General features: G+C 44.0%; 1 protein-coding gene across 1 annotated transcript; it reads left to right on the top strand.

Moving 5' to 3' along the window:
* The first annotated feature begins 219 nt into the window (after nt 1-219).
* Nucleotides 220-7,672, top strand: LOC138761543 (zinc finger protein 135-like). Its single transcript, XM_069933842.1, has 2 exons — nt 220-345; nt 5,689-7,672. The coding sequence occupies exon 2, from the start codon at nt 6,093-6,095 to the stop codon at nt 7,266-7,268; it is 1,176 nt and encodes a 391-aa protein (XP_069789943.1). The 5' UTR covers nt 220-345; nt 5,689-6,092; the 3' UTR covers nt 7,269-7,672.
* Nucleotides 7,673-19,237: the final 11,565 nt, after the last annotated feature.

Below are 19,237 nucleotides of genomic sequence, written 5' to 3'. Positions count from 1 at the left end.
TGCGGCGCCCGCTTTTCAACTAAGATTAAGGCTTCTGCCTTACAGCACAGTTCGGGAAGAGGCGCAACATATCCCCCATATCAGGTTGGAACCGGCACTTGCCCTTCCCTACGCCCACCCCTTTACCGGGACACTTCCTTTCAATCCAGGGACCGCTGCTCTTTTGACAGCTCCCTCCGCCCCTCCTTCTGGACTGCGGCCGCCCCGTCACGTGATGGCGTTCCGCGACCGATGCGTGTGCGCGCTGACGACACAGGGCCCGCAAGCGCCCCTGAGCATCGTTTCCTCAGCAACGGGCCGGTCCACCGGGGAGGCCGCGGCCTGAGCCCGGGGGGGGGGGTGGAGGTGAGCACATGTTCCGGGTGGGCGGTGGCGGTGGGTGAGTGAGTGAATGCGGCCTTGTGGAGGAGGGGCGAGGGGCACCGGTTTCCGGCCGGGGCCTCCTTCCCCCCCCCCCCCCCCCCCCCACAGTCGGGCCGGTGAGAGCAGGGAAGGGGCGAGGAGGAGGTGGGGAGGGGAGGGGGAATTGGGGAGGGAATGGGAATTCCCCACTCATTCATGTCACCCCTCTCTCTGAACAAGGTTTACTTATATATGTAATATAGGAAACCAGAGAGCGCTGCTCCAAACACTCTCATTCGTTAAATTATGAGAATACTCCAAGATGATCTTGTAAAAATTCTCCTTTACATCTTTCATGTTGTAGCTATTTTTTTCTAAACTTAGGAAGGACATGACACCTCCCCGTAACCATTGAGTAAGAGTAGATGGAGAGCTGACTTTCCCTTCAATCAGAATTGTCTGTCTAACTATCAATGAGGTTAAAGCTAAAATTCTCTTCAGAGATTGTCAATAATTTTTTGAGAAAAAATCTTCTAAATCCAGAAAGTATCCAGAAAGTATGTATCAATGAAGCCTCCGAAATTTTACATTTAATGGATCAATATCAAAATAAAAGTGAAATAGTTTAACTTTTGAAATATGTGCTCTATGATCCACTTTAAAAATGCAATAAACAATGTCATGTACAGAAAGAGGATTCATTAATCAAATTTAGAACTGTATTCCAGTCCTTGTCTCTGAGTGACAAATCCAAGTCATGCTCCCAATCACGCTTAATCTTAACTAATGAAACTCTTCTCAAATCCATCAAATTACTATAATGATATTGAGCCTCTAGACAAAGTTGAAAGTCAAAAGTAAATCAAGAATGTTTCAGAAATCTGTGGAAATTGGTATATCTCTACCAATCTTTCTCCCTAAATCCTTTTTTGAATCATTGAATTCGCTTATTTCTTTGTATATATGACAAGGAAAACAATTTTGTTGAAACAAAGCATATTTTCAAAAAGATAAAAGGAGCAGAGGACTGTCACTTCCAAATTTCCGATTCTACTATTGGGCAGTCAATATATGTGATTACTTTTTTCGTTAAAATTTGATAAATTAGTTGACCACCCGACTTGGGTGGAAATGGGATTTATTTTATTGAAAAATACATCTATATTCGCAGTCCTGTGCTCCTTTTTATCTTTTTTTTTCTAAATTAACAAATAATCTGATAATATAGCATAGGTTTGGAATTTCCCAGTCCCATTACAGCCAACCATCTTTTTTGACCTTCTTTATCAGATATTGGTTTTAGGGAGTGGTGAAGACTGATTCTTAAAAAAAATTAAAGATCTATTTATTTGAGACAATGTTGCTTCTTTTGAACAATTGAAGGCAAAATTTAAATTACCTAATAATTTTTTCAGATATCTCCAGTTTAATATTTTGTTCATTCTAAACTCTCTGATTTTCCACATATTTCTAAAACCAACATTATTGAAGATCTTTGATATAGATGACAAAAAACAATGGTCCCAGCACTGATCCCTGAGACATCACTAGTCACAGGCCTCCAGGTTGAGAAGCATCACCCACCACTACTGTCTGGCCTTTCCTGTCCATCCATTGTTGAATCTAGTTCACAACTTCACCAAGAATACCTAGCGTCTGAACCTTCCTGACTAACCTCCTATGCAGGACCTTGTCAAAGTCCATGTAACATCCACTGACTTTCCTTTGTCAACTTTCCTGGTAACCTCCCCGAAAAACTTATCAGATTGGTTAAACACGACCAACTATGCCTAATTTATCCATAATTGTACATCTGATCTCTTAGAAGACCTTCCAGTAATTTATCTACTACTGACGTCAGGCTCACCAGTCTATAATTTCAGGGTTACTTTTGGAGCCTTTTTTAAGCAACGGAACCGCCAATCCTTCAGCACCACACCCATGACTAAGGACATTTTAAATATTTCTGCCAGAGCCCCTGCAATTTCTACACTAGTCTCCCTCAAGGCCTGAGGGAATATCTTGTTGGGCCCTGGGGATTTATCACCCTTATTTGCTTTAAGACAGCAAACACCTCCTCCTCTTTAATCTGAATAGGATCAATGATCTCACTGCTTGTTTTCCTTACTTGCACAACTCTGCCCTTTTCCTGAGTGATTACTAGTGAAAAAATAATTAAGACCTTTTTTGGCTCCATACGAAGCTGGCTGATCTTCAAGGGGACCAATTTTGACCCTTACTATCCTTTTGCTCTTAATATTACCCTCAGGATTTCCCTTCACATTGTCAGCCAAAACAACCTCATGTCTTCTTTGAGCTTCCTGATTTCTTTCTTGAGGTTTTTCTTGCATTTTTTATGCTCCTCAAATGCGTCATTTGCTCCATGTTACCTATACACCTATCTCTTCTTCCGAACCAGATCCCCAATATCCCTCGAAAACTAAGGTTCGCTGTGCCTTCTAACCTTGCCTTTAATACTAACAGAAATATACAAACTCAGTACTCTCAAAATTTCACCTTTGAAGGTCCTCCACTTTCCTTGCCCGAAAATAATTTAGAATCCACGCATTCTAGATCCTTTCTCAATTCTTCAAAATTGGTCTTTCTCCAATTTAGAGTCTCACCCTGACCCTTCTCCATAATAAACTTGAAACTAATGGCATTATGATCACTGGACCAAAAATGTTCCCCTGTACCTACTTCTGTTACTTGCCCTTCCTGTTTTGTTCCCCAATAGGAGATCCAGTATTGCACTCACTCTAGTTGGTATCTCTATATATTGATTTATAAAAAACTTTCCTGAACACATTTGACAAACTCCAAGCCGTCCAGCCCTTTTACAGTATGGGAGTCCCAGTCAATATGTCAAAAGTTAAAATCTCCTTCTATCACATCCTTACGTTTCAATTCTCGCTGACAGTTGGGCAGTCTATAATACAACCCCGTGAGTGTGTTCACAGCTTTCCCATTCCTCAGTTCAACATCTAGCCTCAGTAGATGAGCCCTCTGGTCTGGCCTTCCTGACCACAGCGGTAATATTTCCCCTGATGAGCAAAGCCACTCTTCCCTCTTTCATCCCCTCTGTTTTAACACGTCTAAAGCAACAGAAATCCAGAACATTGAACTGCCAGTCCTGTCCATCTTGCAACCAAATTTCACTAATGGCCACAATGTCATAATTCCATGTGCCAATGCACGCTCTCAGCTCGTCTGCCTCCAATACTTCTTGCATTGAAATAGGTGCAACTGATAACTTTTCCACCACATTCAACCCATTGACTTCTAAAGGTGCATGCAATTTTCAAGTCATCTTTTCCCATCTCTCCTCTATGTGCTCTTGCACTCTGGTTCCCATTCCCCTATAAATCTAGATTAAACCCACCAGAGCAGCACTCGCAAACCTTTCCACAAGGATATTAGTCCCCTTCCAGTTTAGATGCAAACTGTCCTTTTGGAGCAGGTCCCACCTTCCCTGGAAGAGAGCTCAATGATCTGGAAACCTGTCGCCCTCCCTCCTGCACATGTCTTTCGCCACGTTATCCTCCTAGTTCTAACCTCACTAGCACGGGACATGGCCACAATCTTGAGATCACTACCCCAGAGGTCCTGTCCTGCAGCCTAGCACCAAACTCCCTGAACTCTCTTTTCATTACCTCCTTATTCTTCCTTCCTACATGGACCACGACATCTGGCTGCTCACCCTCCCTCCTGAAAATGCCATGGACTCAATCTGAGATATCTTGGACTCCAGAGAGGCAACATAATGTCGGGATATTCCATCTCTTCCACAGAACCTCTTATCTGTTCACCTAACTATGGAATCCCCTATCACTACAGGTTGTCTTTTCTCCTCCCTTCCCTTCTTAGCCACAGGACTAGACTCCATGCCAGAGACCTGATCGCCATGCTTGTCCTTGGTAGGTCCCACCCAACAGTATTCAAAATGCTATACGTTATTGAGGGGAACAGCCACAATGCCCTGCAATGTCTGACTGTTCCCTTTCTCTCTCGTGACTGTCATCCATCTCCTACCTCCTAGGTGATAGTGTCCCTGTTACTCCTGTCTATCACCCCCTCTGACTCCCAAATAATCCAGAGTTCATCTAATTCCAGCTCCAGTTCCCTAACTCAGTTTAACAGGATCTGGAGCTGGATGCACTTCTCACAGATGAAGTCGTTAGGGATACTGCTGGTTTCCCTAAAGACCCACATTCTGTAAGAGGAGCATTCACTTGCCCAGGCTGAAATTCTCACTGTTTATGACTGGAGGAAAAAAATACTCTACCTGCTGAATACTCTTGGTTCCTTATATAGGATGGCCCTTTCTTTGTTCAAACCCTACTATCCCTTGCCTCTAACCTGTTGAGCCAAACCCTTACCACTCTGACTTAGTCCACTCTGACGATGACTGCTTCACTACTCAGTCCCTCACTTTTATAGGGATACTCGACTGCTTCCTCCAATCAGCTTCTTGCTGTTTCTCAGGTCACCTGACCACTTCCTCCAATCAGCTTCTTCCTCCATTCAAGGCAAATGGAATGCAGCATTTCTTTTGAGAGGGATAGAATATAATTTCTCAGTAGAATGTCATCCGGCCCCAATATTCTGTAACAGCGCCAGTGATCAGGACTGGGGTTCCAATCCCGTGTTGTCAGTAAGGAGTTTGTACGTTCTTCCTGTGTCTGCATGGATGGGTTTTCCTCCTAATGTTATGGTTTCCTCCCACTGTTTGAAATGTATCAGGGGTTATAGGTTAAAGGGATATAATTGGGCAGCATGGACTCGTGGGCTGAAAGGGCCAGTAACCGTGCTGTATGTCTAAATAAAAGCAGGAATGTAATGAGGCTTTATGAAGCATTGGTGAGAGCACAGATTTGGGCTCCATATCAAAGGAAGGGTGTGTTCCATTGGAGAGGCCCAGAGGAGGTTTCCAAGGATCTCTGGAGTGATGGATTTTCAAACAAGGAGAATGCGAAGGCCCTGGGATTGTACTCGCCGGGGAATGAGGCCGGAGGCCCCAATGAAACCCATGGAAAACTGAAAGGCCTGGATATAGTGGACGTGGAGAGGGTGATTCCTGTGGTGGGGGAGTCTGTGACCAGGGGGCACAGCCTCAGAATACAAAATGTCCCTTTGTAACAGAGAGGAGGAGTTTCTTTACACATATGGTGGTGAATTCGTTGCTGCGAGCAACTGTGGAGTCCAATTCATTGGGAATATTTAAGGCGATGGTAGGAAGGGAATCAAGGATTGCTGGGGTGGGGGGAATGGGATTGAAAAGAATAGTAAATCAACCATTCAATGGGCCAAATGAACTAATCCGCTTTTGATCTTAATGTATTACAGACAGCAACAGACCATGAAATTTGCCGCATTGGGAGAGGTTTCTTCTCCAGGATTTTAAATCGGTCTCTGTGTGTCAGAGGCAACTCCAGCTCCTAGTGCCCGACCATCACTCTCCCCACCTGCATTTTCAAGGTGGGGGTGTTAGCAATTCATCCCAAGTAAGGTGCCAGGAGCAGAGCACAGCATCGGGTCCTGGGACGGAGGGCTTCCGTGCTTCAGCTGCTAGCAATGCCCGACTAGAGGATGTTGTGCCCTAGGTCCCGGCCCTAGTCCCAGCCTGGATGTTGATTTAACCCTCTGCGCAGCTCTCTGGGAGCTTCCATCAGACTGAGCAGGTGCTGTGCGCCACGTGGCAGGACTGCATTGATATATTCCCCCAGTCACACCCTCTCATCCCCACAGCGATGAACCCATTTCAGTGCTCCATCTGTTGGAAGAACTGTAAAAGTTCAAGTGAGTTAACGAAACACCGGCGGATCCACACCGGGGAGAGGCCCTTCACCTGCCCTGAGTGCGGCAAGGGCTTCACCGAGTCATTCCAACTGCTGACACACCAGCGGGTCCACACTGGGGAGAGACCATTCACCTGCTTCGAGTGTGGGAAAGGCTTCACCCAGTCCTCCAACCTGCGGAGCCACCAGAGGGTCCACACCGGGGAGAGGCCCTTCACCTGCTCTGACTGCGGCAAGGGCTTCGGCGAGCGATCAAAGTTGACTACCCACCAGAAGATCCATAGCAGCAACAGGCCATTCGTCTGCCCTGAGTGTGGCAAGGGCTTCACCCAGACCTCCGACCTGTTGAGACACCAGCGGTTCCACACTGGGGAGAGGCCATTCATCTGCCCTGAGTGCGGGAAAGGTTTCACCCAGACCTCCAACCTGCTGAGACACCAACGGGTCCACACCGGGGAGAGGCCTTTCATCTGCCCTGAGTGCGGAAAGTGCTTCACCGAGTCATCCAGCTTGAGGACCCACCGGCAGCTTCACACAGGAGAGAGGCCCTTCATCTGCACTGAGTGTGGGAAGGGCTTCACAAAGTCCTCCCACCTGCTAACCCACCAACGAGAACACACCGGGGAGAGGCCTTTCGTCTGCCCCGAGTGCGGGAAGGGGTTTGCCCGATCGTGCCACCTGCTGAACCACCAGCGGATCCACACCGGAGAGAGGCCATTCACTTGCCCCGAGTGCGGCAAGGGCTTCACTCAGTCCTCCCACTTGCTGACCCATCAAAGAGAACACTCCGGGGAGAGGCCATTTGCCTGCCCTGAGTGCGGGAAGGGCTTCACCCAGACCTCGAGCCTGCTGAGACACCAGCGGGTCCACAATGGGGAGAGGCCGTTCATTTGCCCCGAGTGTGGGAGGTGCTTCAACCAGTCAATCCACCTGCTGACCCACCAGAGGATCCACTCCGGTGAGAGGCCGTTCGTCTGCCTCAAGTGTGGAAAGGGGTTCACCCGGTCCTCCCACCTGCTGAGCCACCAGCGGGTCCACTCCGGGGAGAAGCCATTTGTCTGCTCCCAGTGCGGAAAGGGCTTCACCCAATCGAACAGCCTGGTGAAACATCAGCGAGTTCACACATAAAGTTTGCAGAGTGGAATATTTAAACATTACTCACTCAAACACCAGGAAGAACTGAAGTCTTGTGGTTATTGAGGCAACAAATCCAAACAGGCCTTGGTCTTATTGTCAATTTGCAAGTTGTTTTCAGGTTCAGGTTTATTGTCACAGGCAGTGAGGAAGTTTGTTTTGGAACAGTCCAGCTGGACATCCCATACATAGTCCAGTGACTAAATCACAGTGCAGGAGTGTAGTTACAGGGACAGATCAGTTGGTACAAGGTAAAAGCAGCAGGTACGAGGATCATTCAGGAGTCTAATAACAGGAAAGGAACTGTCCATGAATATGGTGGAGGGTGATCCACGCTGGTGAATCTTCTCCATGGGAAGGAGGGTAGAGGGACTATGTCTGGGGGGGCGGGGGGGGGGAAAGAGTCTTTTAATATGTTGGTTGTTTTCCCAAGGCAGCGGGAAGTGGAGGTAGAATGGATCATGTCCTGGATCTGGACCAAATAAAGCAGCTGTTTGAAAACGGTGTCTCATCCCCTTGTATCTCTGTAATACACTCAATGTAGATACAAAGACAAGGTCATTCAGTCCAGCTGGGTCCACACTGGGAGCATCCTGGTATCTCCCCTCCTGTCCGTGTTTTTGCTTCAGACCAGCCCCCCAACCACCTCACCGTGCTGGAATACTCTTCAGTTTCTTTCTCCTTTCTGTGTTCACTGAGCTTCCACTTCTAGACATCTGCACTGTTCACCTCAAGGTGAGAAACAGGAGCAGGAGTCGGCCATCTGGCTCTGCCAGTCAATAAGGTCTTTGCAAATCTGGCCGTGGACTCAGCTCCAGTTACCCACCTGCTCCCTTACAACCCTTAATTCCCCAATCCGTTAAAAATCTACCCATACATTCAACAAGGCAGCCTCCACTGCTGAATTGGGTGAGAATTCCACGAATTCACCCTCTGCGAGAAGCCAATTTCTGGTTCCACCCAGATGGCGAGACACCAACATGCTGGAGAAACTCAGCAGGTCATCGAGCATCGGAGGAAGTAAAGGGGAACCAAGGTTTTGGGCCTAGAATGGTCCTTTATTTCCTGCGGATGCTACGCGACCTGCTGAGTTTCTCCAGAAAGTTTGTGTTTTGTACTTGACCCCGGATCTGCAGATCTTCGTGTTTAACTCCAGGCAGATGGTGTCAATATCAACCTCCAATTTCTGGTTTCCCCTTCCCTCTAATTTCCTTCTTCTCATTCCCACCCTCATTCCTTTTCTGTATCAGAGAGCAGCTTTTTCAGACTCTGACCCCCTCCCCTATCACCTCTCAGCTCCTTGCACCTGTATCCATTTGCTGATCTTTTCCCTATCCCCCAGCCCCTATATTCTTTGCATATTTGCCTGGTTTTTGGGCTCAAACAGCTGATCGCTTTCCATGGACACGACAGGACCTGCTGGGTTCCTCCAGTACTTCTATACTTTCTTCTTTGGCTTGGCTTCATGAATGAAGATTTATGGAGGGGCATCTCCACGTCTGCTGCAGGCTTGTTGGTGTCTGACAAGTCCAATGCAGGACAAGCAAGCACGGTTGCAGCGGTTGCAAGGGAAAATTGGTTGGTTGGGGTTGGGTGTTGGGTTTTTCCTCCTTTCTCTTTTGTCAGTGAGGTGGGCTCTGTGGTCCTCTTCAAAGGAGGTTGCTGCCTGCCGAACTGTGAGGCGCCAAGATACACAGTTGGAGGTGGTATCAGCCCACTGGCAGTGGTCAATGTGGCAGGCACCAAGAGATTTCTTTAAGCAGTCCTTGTACCTCTTTGGTGCACCTCTGTCTCGGTGGCCAGTGGAGAGCTCGCCATAGAACACGATCTTGGGAAGGTGATGGTCCTCCATTCTGGAGACATGACCCACCCAGCGCAGTTGGGTCTTCAGCAGCATGGATTCGATGCTTGCGGACTCTGCCAGCTCGAGTACTTCGATGTTGGTGATGAAGACATTCCAATGAATGTTGAGGATGGAGCAGAGACAGCGCCGATGGAAGCGTTCTAGGAGCCGTAGGTGATGCTGGTATAGGACCCATGATTCGGAGCCAAACTGGAGTGTGGGTATGACAACGGCTTTGTACACACTGATCTTTGTATGTTTCTTCAGGTGGTTGTTTTTCCAGACTTTTTTGTGTAGTCTTCCAAAAGCACTATTTGCCTTGTCCTTATTATCCCTGCCTTAAATCTACTCCCCTGTGTCTTGAGGCTCTGTCCCCAGTTCCGGCACCAGTTGCCAGTGGAAACAACCTCCCTGCTTCTATCTTTATTCCTTTCATGGAAATTATTTTCCTGACAACACCTTCGACCACAAGGCCATCAGGCTGTGAACAACATGGAACGTCCTGTAGATACTGAGAGATGAAGACTTGTTGGATCCGGATCCGGTGGGGTGGTTCCCTGAGCCGACCATCCAGGTCATCTGGTGAAATGCTTCATCATCAGGGCTCACAAACTAGAACCAGGACGGCCTGGCTGGTGGTGAGATTTCACCCAGTGAAATCCTTGTACAACTACAATATTACCCTCCACACACATTGTCCTGGGAAGAACCGAGATGAAGTGGAGATTGTCGCCCCATGTCTTTGCTGAATGCAAATGCGCCAAGAGTGAGTGGAAAAGGATGCAAGGGTTCTTGTTATGGTTCATCCCCAGCAGCTGCATGACAGAGGAATCTGATCTACAAGCTGTTCCCAGAGACACATTCTGAGTCCAACATCCAGAACTGCTGGAAGACTATCACTTGGTGAAATACCTCTTTTGTTCTGCCTGAAACCTGTTGATCTGTCAGCATGTGGAGATGTCGGCTGACCGCCTCATTCCAGGCTGCAGGAGTACGTGCTGAGGGACACATTGAGGCTTGGTGAAGCCAATATAAGGGGTCTGTGGGGAAGGACCACAGTCTTGAGTCTTCCCATTACCTGGCACCGAGGGGATGAGACTGAAGAAAGCCCCTAAATCAATATGGAGGGGGGAGCCACAAGGGGCCACAGAGAAAAGAATGTAAAATGCACAACGATGAGAATATATCAATATGATTGACATTATGAATGTAAAAAGTCTGGATGGTTTTCTTGTCTTGTAAATAATCTATTGTGAGTAAAGTAGAATTTGGAAAAAATTCCATATTGTCCGCATAAGACCCCTCCTCAGCCATAGAACACTACAGCACAGAAATGCCCTTTGGCCCTTCAAGTCTGTGATAAAACATTCCACTAGTCCCACTGACCTGCACCCATTCCATTATCCTCCAGACCTCTTCCATCCATGTATCTATTCAATTAATTCTTGAACTGTAAGGGTGAGCTCACATTTTGTATGTCAGAAGACAACTCGCTCCACACTCCCACCACTCTCTGTGAAGAAGTTCCCCCAACCCTTTCACCCTAAAGCCACATCCTCTTGTATTTATCTCTCCTAATCTAAGTGAAAAGAGCCTACTCAAATATACTCTGTCAAAACCTCTCTTAATTTTGTAAACCTCTATTAAATCTCCCCTCATTCTCCTACGGTCCAAGGAATAAAGTCCTAACCTGTTTAATCTTTCATTGTAACTCAGCTGAAGACCTGGGAACATCCTAGTAAATCTCTGAAATCATTCAGTCTTAATGATATCCTTCCTATAGTTTGGTGACCAGAACTGCACACAATTCTCCATATTTCGGCTCACCAATATCTTACGCAACCTCACCATAACATCCCAACTCCTGTACTCAATACTTTGATTTTTGATGGCCAAGATGCCAAAAGTTAGTTTTACAACCCTGTGACACCTGTTTTAGGGAATTATGGATCTTATTCCCAGATCCCTTTGTTTCTCTGCACTCCTCTGTGCCCTACCATTTACTGTGTATGTGCTCCCTTCATTTGTCCTTCCAAAATGCTACACCTCACATTTGTCTGCATTAAATTCCATCTACCATTTTTCAGTTGGCCCAGATCCCTCTGCAAGCTTTGAAAGCCTTCCTTGCACAACACCCCCAATCTTGGTGTCATCAATAAACTTGCTGATCCAATTTACCTCATTATCATCCAGAAACTCCAATGTATACAGACTGAGGCCACAAATCAAGCCCCCTTCTCACTGGAATCATCCCAGTTAACTTTCTTGGCACCATCTCCAAAGCCAAATTTTGTGAGAATGGTGTTCACATTGTCACTACTCTCTGAGGGAAGAAGTGGCTCGTGAATTGCCCATTGGATTGAGGTTGTATGTTGACCACAATTCTGAAAAGCACCAGTGTCCGGGGTTCATGCTTAAAGATTCGTGTGAAAGATACCACCCCCAATGACAGCACAGTTATTTAGCAGATTGTGCAATGGTGTAGTACCACCAACACAGGTCCAAATCTGGCGCTGTCTGGAAGGAGTTTGTACATTCCATGTTTGTGTGTGTTTTTTTCTGAGTGCTGAGGTTTCTTCTTGCCTTTCAAAAATGTACGGTGTTATGCAAGTTAAAATGTTTTTGACATACAGCACGGTAACAGGCCTACGAGCCCATCCCACCCAATAACATACAATTGACCTACCCCCCCCCCCAGTTCATCTTGAATGGTGGGAGGAAACCAGAGCCCACACAGACACAGGGAAAATGTACAAACTCCTTACAGTGGGATTTGCACTGGTGCTGTAACAGCATTGTATTAACTGCTACACTAATTGTGCAGAGAAACTTGTCCGTGAACTACTCTTTGCAGATGATGCCGCTTTAGTTGCCCATTCAGAGCCAGCTCTTCAGTGCTTGACGTCCTGCTTTGCGGAAACTGCCAAAATGTCTGGCCTGGAAGTCAGTCTGAAGAAAACTGAGGTCCTCCATCAGCCAGCTCCCCACCATGACTACCAGCCCCCCCACATCTCCATCGGGCACACAAAACTCAAAACGGTCAACCAGTTTACCTATCACGGCTGCACCATTTCATCAGATGCAAGGATCGACAATGAGATAGACAACAGACTCGCCAAGGCAAATAGCGCCTTTGGAAGACTACACAAAAGAGTCTGGAAAAACAACCAACTGAAAAACCTCACAAAGATAAGCGTATACAGAGCCGTTGTCATACCCACACTCCTGTTCGGCTCCGAATCATGGGTCCTCTACCGGCATCACCTACGGCTCCTAGAACGCTTCCACCAGCGTTGTCTCCGCTCCATCCTCAACATCCATTGGAGCGCTTTCATCCCTAACGTCGAAGTACTCGAGATGGCAGAGGTCGACAGCATCGAGTCCACGCTGCTGAAGATCCAGCTGCGCTGGATGGGTCACGTCTCCAGAATGGAGGACCATCGCCTTCCCAAGATCGTGTTATATGGTGAGCTCTCCACTGGCCACCATGACAGAGGTGCACCAAAGAAAAGGTACAAGGACTGCCTAAAGAAATCTCTTGGTGCCTGCCACATTGACCACCGCCAGTGGGCTGATAACGCCTCAAACCGTGCATCTTGGTGCCTCACAGTTTGGCGGGCAGCAACCTCCTTTGAAGAAGACCGCAGAGCCCATTTCACTGACAAAAGGCAAAGGAGGAAAAACCCAACACCCAACCCCAACCAACCAATTTTCCCCTGCAACCGCTGCAACCGTGTCTGCCTGTCCCGCATCGGACTTGTCAGCCACGAACGAGCCTGCAGCTGATGTCTTTTTTACCCCCTCCATAAATCTTCGTCCGTGAAGCCAAGCCAAAGAAAGAATTGTGCAGCCCATGTAATGGATTTGTGTTAGTATTAATCTTTAAAGTTAAGGTTTATATATATATATATATATATATATATATATTAGTAAAGTTAGTGTGGGCTGGATTCAGGGTCACACAGAGACACATAGTTGTACTCAACCATCTTTGGAGTCAATGCATCTGGAAAAACAGAGCCATAAAGCTGAAATAGCTTATTAATTGAAACTCAAGGACAATGGATGTTGGCTTAAAAGGGAACAAATGAAACAGTAAATTTTAAAATGTAAGGACTTGTTTCCAGATGTGCCATGATGTTGATGTTGGAGATACAAAACTTATAAAACAGCATCCATGTAGAATGAATATTGAAAAGTGTGAGCTGGTAGATCAAGAAACTGAATACATGTTAAACAATGATATTATTAGATATTCTACTTCAGATTGGAGTTCACCTTGTGTCCTGGTGTCTAAATCAGATGGGACGGTTAGATTTTGCACTGATTATAGAAAAGTTAATGGGGTAACAAAGACAGATGCTTATCCTAACCCGAGGGTGGATGATTGTGTGGAAAAAGTTGGAAAAGCTACATTCCTTCCAGAGATGGACTTATTAAAAGGTTACAGGTGTGTTCCTTTAATAGAAAGAAGTAGAGTACATAACTCCGACAGGTTTATATGAATACAATGTTTTACTATTTGGATTGAAGAATGCTGCAGGATCATTTCAAAGAATGTCTCAAAATTTACAACAGACAGATGCTTATACTGATGATTTGGTCACAGGGAATGATACTTGGGAAGCACATCTGTTTGCAGTAGAGGAATTATTTAACAGACTTTTAGAAGCAAAACTTACTGTTAATTTTGCTAAAAGTGAATTTGGTAATGCTACAGTTACATATCTTGGTTATGTTTTTGGTCAAGGAAAATTGGCACCTGTAGAAGTGAAAGTTCAGACAATTTTTGAATTTCCCATACCCTCGGGTATGTTAGGAGAGGTTTTATTTTAAGGAATAGTTAGATATTACAGAAAGTTCTGTAAAAAAAATTTCTGACGTCACCATTCTTCTGACATATTTTGACAACCAGTTGACAGGAAGCTTTTAACAAACTAAAGTTATTTTATGTCACAAGCCTGTGCTTAAATCACCTGACTTTGAAAGCCATTTTCTTTAGCAGTAAATGCTACTGATAAAGCAACAGGAGCTGTTCTGTAAAATAAAAAATGACTGTGAACATACTTTATGTATGTTATGTATGTATCAAGAAATTCAATCAACACCAAAAGGATTATTCTGTTGCAAAATGAATTGTTGTGCTTTTTATTGTGCTTTTTATCGGCTTTGCAACATTTTGAAGTTTATATTTGCAATGTTATGGGACTATTTACTGTTTACACTGATCTTAATCCATTAGTGTTCTTGAGTAAACATAAAAAATAGATGATTATATGATTTAATGATAACTCATATTAAAGGTAAAGATAATGTGATTGCTGATTGCCTATCCAGATTTTGAATTTGCATGTTGTTTCTGCAATATTTTTTTGCATTATATTGCATAATCTTAGGATGTAAAATCGATCAGATAAATGGTAGATTGCAGTTTAAAATTATGACCTTTAAGAAACTCAAATTTCTTCTATGGGAGGGTGGTGTAACAGATTTGTGTTAACATTAATCTTTAAAGTTAAGTTTTAGATATATATTATCTTAGTAAAGTTAGTGTGGGCTGGATTCAGGATCACACAGAGACATACAGTTACACTCAGAAAGAGAGGTTATTTTCAGAGTCAACATATCTGGAAAAACAGCCATAAAGCTGAAGTGGTTTCTTAATTGAAACTCAAAAATAATGGGTGTTGGGGGTGTGGTGCGATGGCATAGGTGGGAGACATGGAAATATGCCTCTCCTTGCAGAATTAATTAAAAACTGACCAAAAAGTTTTTTGTTTAAATTTTAACAAAATTACAAGCTTTCAGAACCTATCTGCAAAGCAATATACAATGGCCTCAAAGAAAGGAAAACCTCAAACGAGTAAGAAGACAGTCGCTAAAGAGGTCCATGTGGCTGAAGAAGTTGGGTCTACCTTGACAATGGAGCCTTGAGCTCGTTTCTCAGCCCCCGAGATCAACTCGTGCTGCAACAGCATGGATCCATGTGACCCAGGCACCATACCTCCAGAGAGCCAGAAACAAGCTGTTTCCATGTGGGGAACAGCTGAACCAATGAAAGCTGTCATTAGCAGCATTGCTATTCAAACATAGCCACAAATTCCACTATGTGGAATCTGGATCACCTGGAAGTGCTTCAAATGGACAAAGGGATTAAGATTAAGACAAAGAGAAGGAGGGAAAAGGTGGAAAAATTGGGGAAAGCAGGATCAGAATGTGAAAAGGATGAAGCCCAAGGTATCCTGAAACCAGAACTCAAGGTTATGGAAACACAAGAGCAAAGTTCTATATTAATTAATCAAATGCAATTAATGTGTAAACATATTGACCTGCAATTTGTATCTATCCAAAGTGATGGTAAAACACAATTTGAATATGCCAAAGAAAAAATGAAAAATATTACAGAAAAAAATGACAAAATATATGCAATTGGTTGATAAAGTGAAAGTTCGAGTTCAGAAAATTGAAGACAATATTCAAGATTATTGTTATGAAATGGAACAATGCAAAGATACAGTTAATAAAATGGAATATTCTGTTACAGCTTGGGATGTGCAAAGGAAAGAACTTTTACAAAAGATTGATGATATGGAAAGCCATAGCTACAGGAATGTGAAGATTGTTGGGTTGGTTGAAGATTATTTTGAAGGCTCTTGCCCTGTGCAATTCTTTCAAAAATGGATTCCATAAGTTCTGGGCCCTGAGAACTTTCTGAATGGACTTGAATTGGATAGAGCACATAGGACCAATAGAAAGAAGCCATTACCAGGAGAAGTCCCATGCTCTAGACAAAGAAACAATATTGAGAGTGGATGTTCAAACTGCCCTAAGGCCCATTAATGGCCCCAAGGTCCATTAATAGTGGCAAGTAATAGTTATTTTCTATGCAGATTTAAGTATGTCAATAGTGAAAAGAAAAAGGAGTTTAACACTCAAAATCAGTTTTGTTGGAAAAAGGATATAAATTTCCCTTTCGACATCCAACCATACTGTTTTCAGGAGAAAATCAAGCACAATTCTTTGCAAATGAAGGAGCAATTTTGAAATTTGTGAATTTTCTTCCAAATATTAATCATCATCAAAAAATGGATAAGCAGAATTCAGCTACCCAAGTAGTTTTGGCAGATCGATCTGAGATGGTACATGTCGCAGGATGTATCGATGCAGCAAGAATCGGTTGAGATTGATGATGATCAAGTGAATAAAGACCTTGAATAAGATCATTATACCTATAAGTGACTATTTAATAAAAGTAATGGGTATTCTGACCAGACGAGGTGGAGTTTTTTTAATCTTCTCCTTCCACAACCATCAGCCACTTTGTGGCGAGATCCACTTCCTGCACAATAGAGGGAATTAGTACTGGCCCTCTTTTTATTCTGTACTTTTTCTTTTAGGGGGTTTTCACCTTTTTTTTCAGTACTTCCCTTATTTTTTTCTTTTTTTGGTTGGAGGTGTCAAGTGTTATTGATGGTTTTGTGGAGTCGGGGGTCCATTGGAAGTGACAAAGGGAGTTCTTTAATTTTTGGATTTAAGAAATATCAGCTAATGAGGTATTGAATTTTGTAAGTTTTAATATAAATGTGCTTAATTGTAAAATTAAGAGAAAAAGGTTAACCCTTATATTAAAAAAATGAAAATTTATATTACTTTTTTTTCCAAGACACACACCTAACAGAGAAAGAACATCAGAAATTTTTAAAAAATGATTGGGTAAGACAAGTCGTAGCTTCATCGTTTAATTCTAAAGCAAGAGGAGCTTCTATTTATTACCTGTTAAAAATTAATCTGTCATTATGGATCATGCAGGGAGGTTTATTAAGAGATGTGGACACTTATTTATGATCCAAATGTTGATGGTGAAGGTTTTATTCATGATACCTTTATGCATTTAGTGAAGCTTATGTAAAATGTTTTAGTTGGAGGGGACTTTAATTGTTGTCTTGATTCAATATTAGATAAGTTGCAAAAAAATCAGTTGCAAAGATGATTTTGAGTTTGATGAAAGATCTGAATTTGATACATATTTGGTGAAAGTTAAATCCAAAGGGAAATTATTATTCTTTTTAGTCATCCAATAGACATAAATGATCTGGAAGAGAGGTGGGAGTATTGTGTATCTAATTTTGAAGGTAACTGTAAATTGAGTGGAAAAGAAAATCACTAAAGGATGAAGAGAGTCTGTGGAGAGATATAAATAGATTAAGTCAATAGGAATTTGGAAGATTGAGTAATTTCTTGCCAAATGTGAGATTATCCAATTTGGAAGGAAGAATAGTATATCAGAATATTATTTCAATGGGAAACGATCAAAGCATCTTGACGTGCAGAAGGATTTGTGCACGAACCACAAAATGTTAGTTTGCAGGTACAGCAGGGTATCATGAAGGCACATTGTACTTTGGCCTTCATTGCACAAAGGATTGACTAGAAGAGTAGGGAGGTTATGCTTCAGAATAACAAAGTACTGATGAGACCACATCTGGAGTACTGTGTAAGTTGAGCTCTTCTTGAGGAACTGGACTGGCTTTGGAGGCGGCGCAGTGGAGGTTCACCAGGTTGATTCCGTGAATGAATTGGCTGCCTATGAGGATAAATTGAAGTGTAGTTGACTTATCAAAAGTAAAATGGAGTGAGGATCCAAGAAGCACTGGAATGGAAAGCATTTTGTGCAAATTTAACCGCCATTATAACCCATTGGCTTGGTTATGAAAATATAACCAAAACGTGAGGTGACAGATATTTACTGCCCAATAATAAAACCTAACATTAGGTAGCACCAGGCTTCCATTCCTTTTTGACTCCAGTAAATAAACATTATTTAGATGAGGGGGCTTACCCTTCCAAATATAAGATGATATTTGCCAAATCAAACGAATCAAATAATGATCTTGTTGACTTAAGGGACAAAACTGTAAATGAGGAAGAGATTAAGGAAATGCCCTATGGATATTACTCGAAGGGTGAATTGTTGATGAGGAAATGGAGACTGCTTGATATTTCTGCTAATGAAGAGTGGGCGATGATTTATCAGGTAGTCATTCGTAGAATTTACCGGAATTAATTTTTAAATTTCAGGTGAAGAATTTTAAGACAGGAAGTATTTTTTTGATTTTGATTCCAACACATGACAATTCTTTGAGAGCAATTTTTTCTGGATCATAGGAAGTGAAATCAAAACTCAATGATGTTAATTATGTGATAATTAATCCAAATCTGTTTTGCAGAAACTGCCAAAATGTTTGGCCTGGAAGTCAGCCTGAAGAAAACTGAGGTCCTCCATCAGCCAGCTCCCCACCATGACCACCATTCCCCCCCCCCCCCCACATCTCCATCGGGCACACTGAACTCAAAACGGTCAACCAGTTTACCTATCTCGGCTGCACCATTTCATCTGATGCAAAGATTGACAAAGAGTTAGACAACAGACTCGCCAAGGCAAATAGCGCCTTTGGAAGACTACACAAAAGAGTCTGGAAAAACAACCACCTGAAGAAACTCACAAAGATCAGCGTGTACAGAGTCATTATCATACCCACGCTCCTGTTCAGCTCTGAATCATGGGTCCTCTACCGGCATCACCTACGGCTCCTAGAACGCTTCCATCAGCGCTGTCTCCACTCCATCCTCAACATTAACTGGAATGACTTCATCACCAACATCGAAGTACTCGAGCTGGCAGAGTCCGCAAGTATCGAATCCACGCTGCTGAAGACCCAAGTGCGCTGGGTGGATCACGTCTCCAGAATGGAGGACCATCACCTTCCCAAGATCGTGTTCTATGGTGAGCTCTCCACTGGCCACCGAAACAGAGGTGTACCAAAGAAGAGGTACAAGGACTGCTTAAAGAAATTTCTTGGTGCCTGCCACATTGACCACCGCCAGTGGGCTGATATCGCCTCAAACCGTGCATCTTGGCGCCTCACAGTTCGGCAGGCAGCAACCTCCTTTGAAGAAGACCGCAGAGCCCACCTCACTGACAAAAGAGAAAGGAGGAAAAACCCAACACCCAACCCCAACCAACCAATTTTCCCTTGCAACCGTTGCATCCGTGCCTGCCTGTCCCGCATCAGACTTGTCAGTCACTAACAAGCCTGCAGCAGACGTGGACATACCCCTC

This window comes from Narcine bancroftii, chromosome 4 (assembly GCF_036971445.1).
Source record: "Narcine bancroftii isolate sNarBan1 chromosome 4, sNarBan1.hap1, whole genome shotgun sequence".
In the NCBI taxonomy this organism is placed as follows: Eukaryota; Metazoa; Chordata; class Chondrichthyes; order Torpediniformes; family Narcinidae; genus Narcine; species Narcine bancroftii.
The sequence above is the reverse complement of the archived record's forward strand: the minus strand, read 5'-3'. Positions and strand labels throughout refer to the sequence as shown.

Excerpts from the sequence above, each read along its gene's own strand:
- LOC138761543 (XM_069933842.1), top strand. The coding sequence starts at position 6,093 with ATGAACCCATTTCAGTGCTCCATCTGTTGGAAGAACTGTAAAAGTTCA.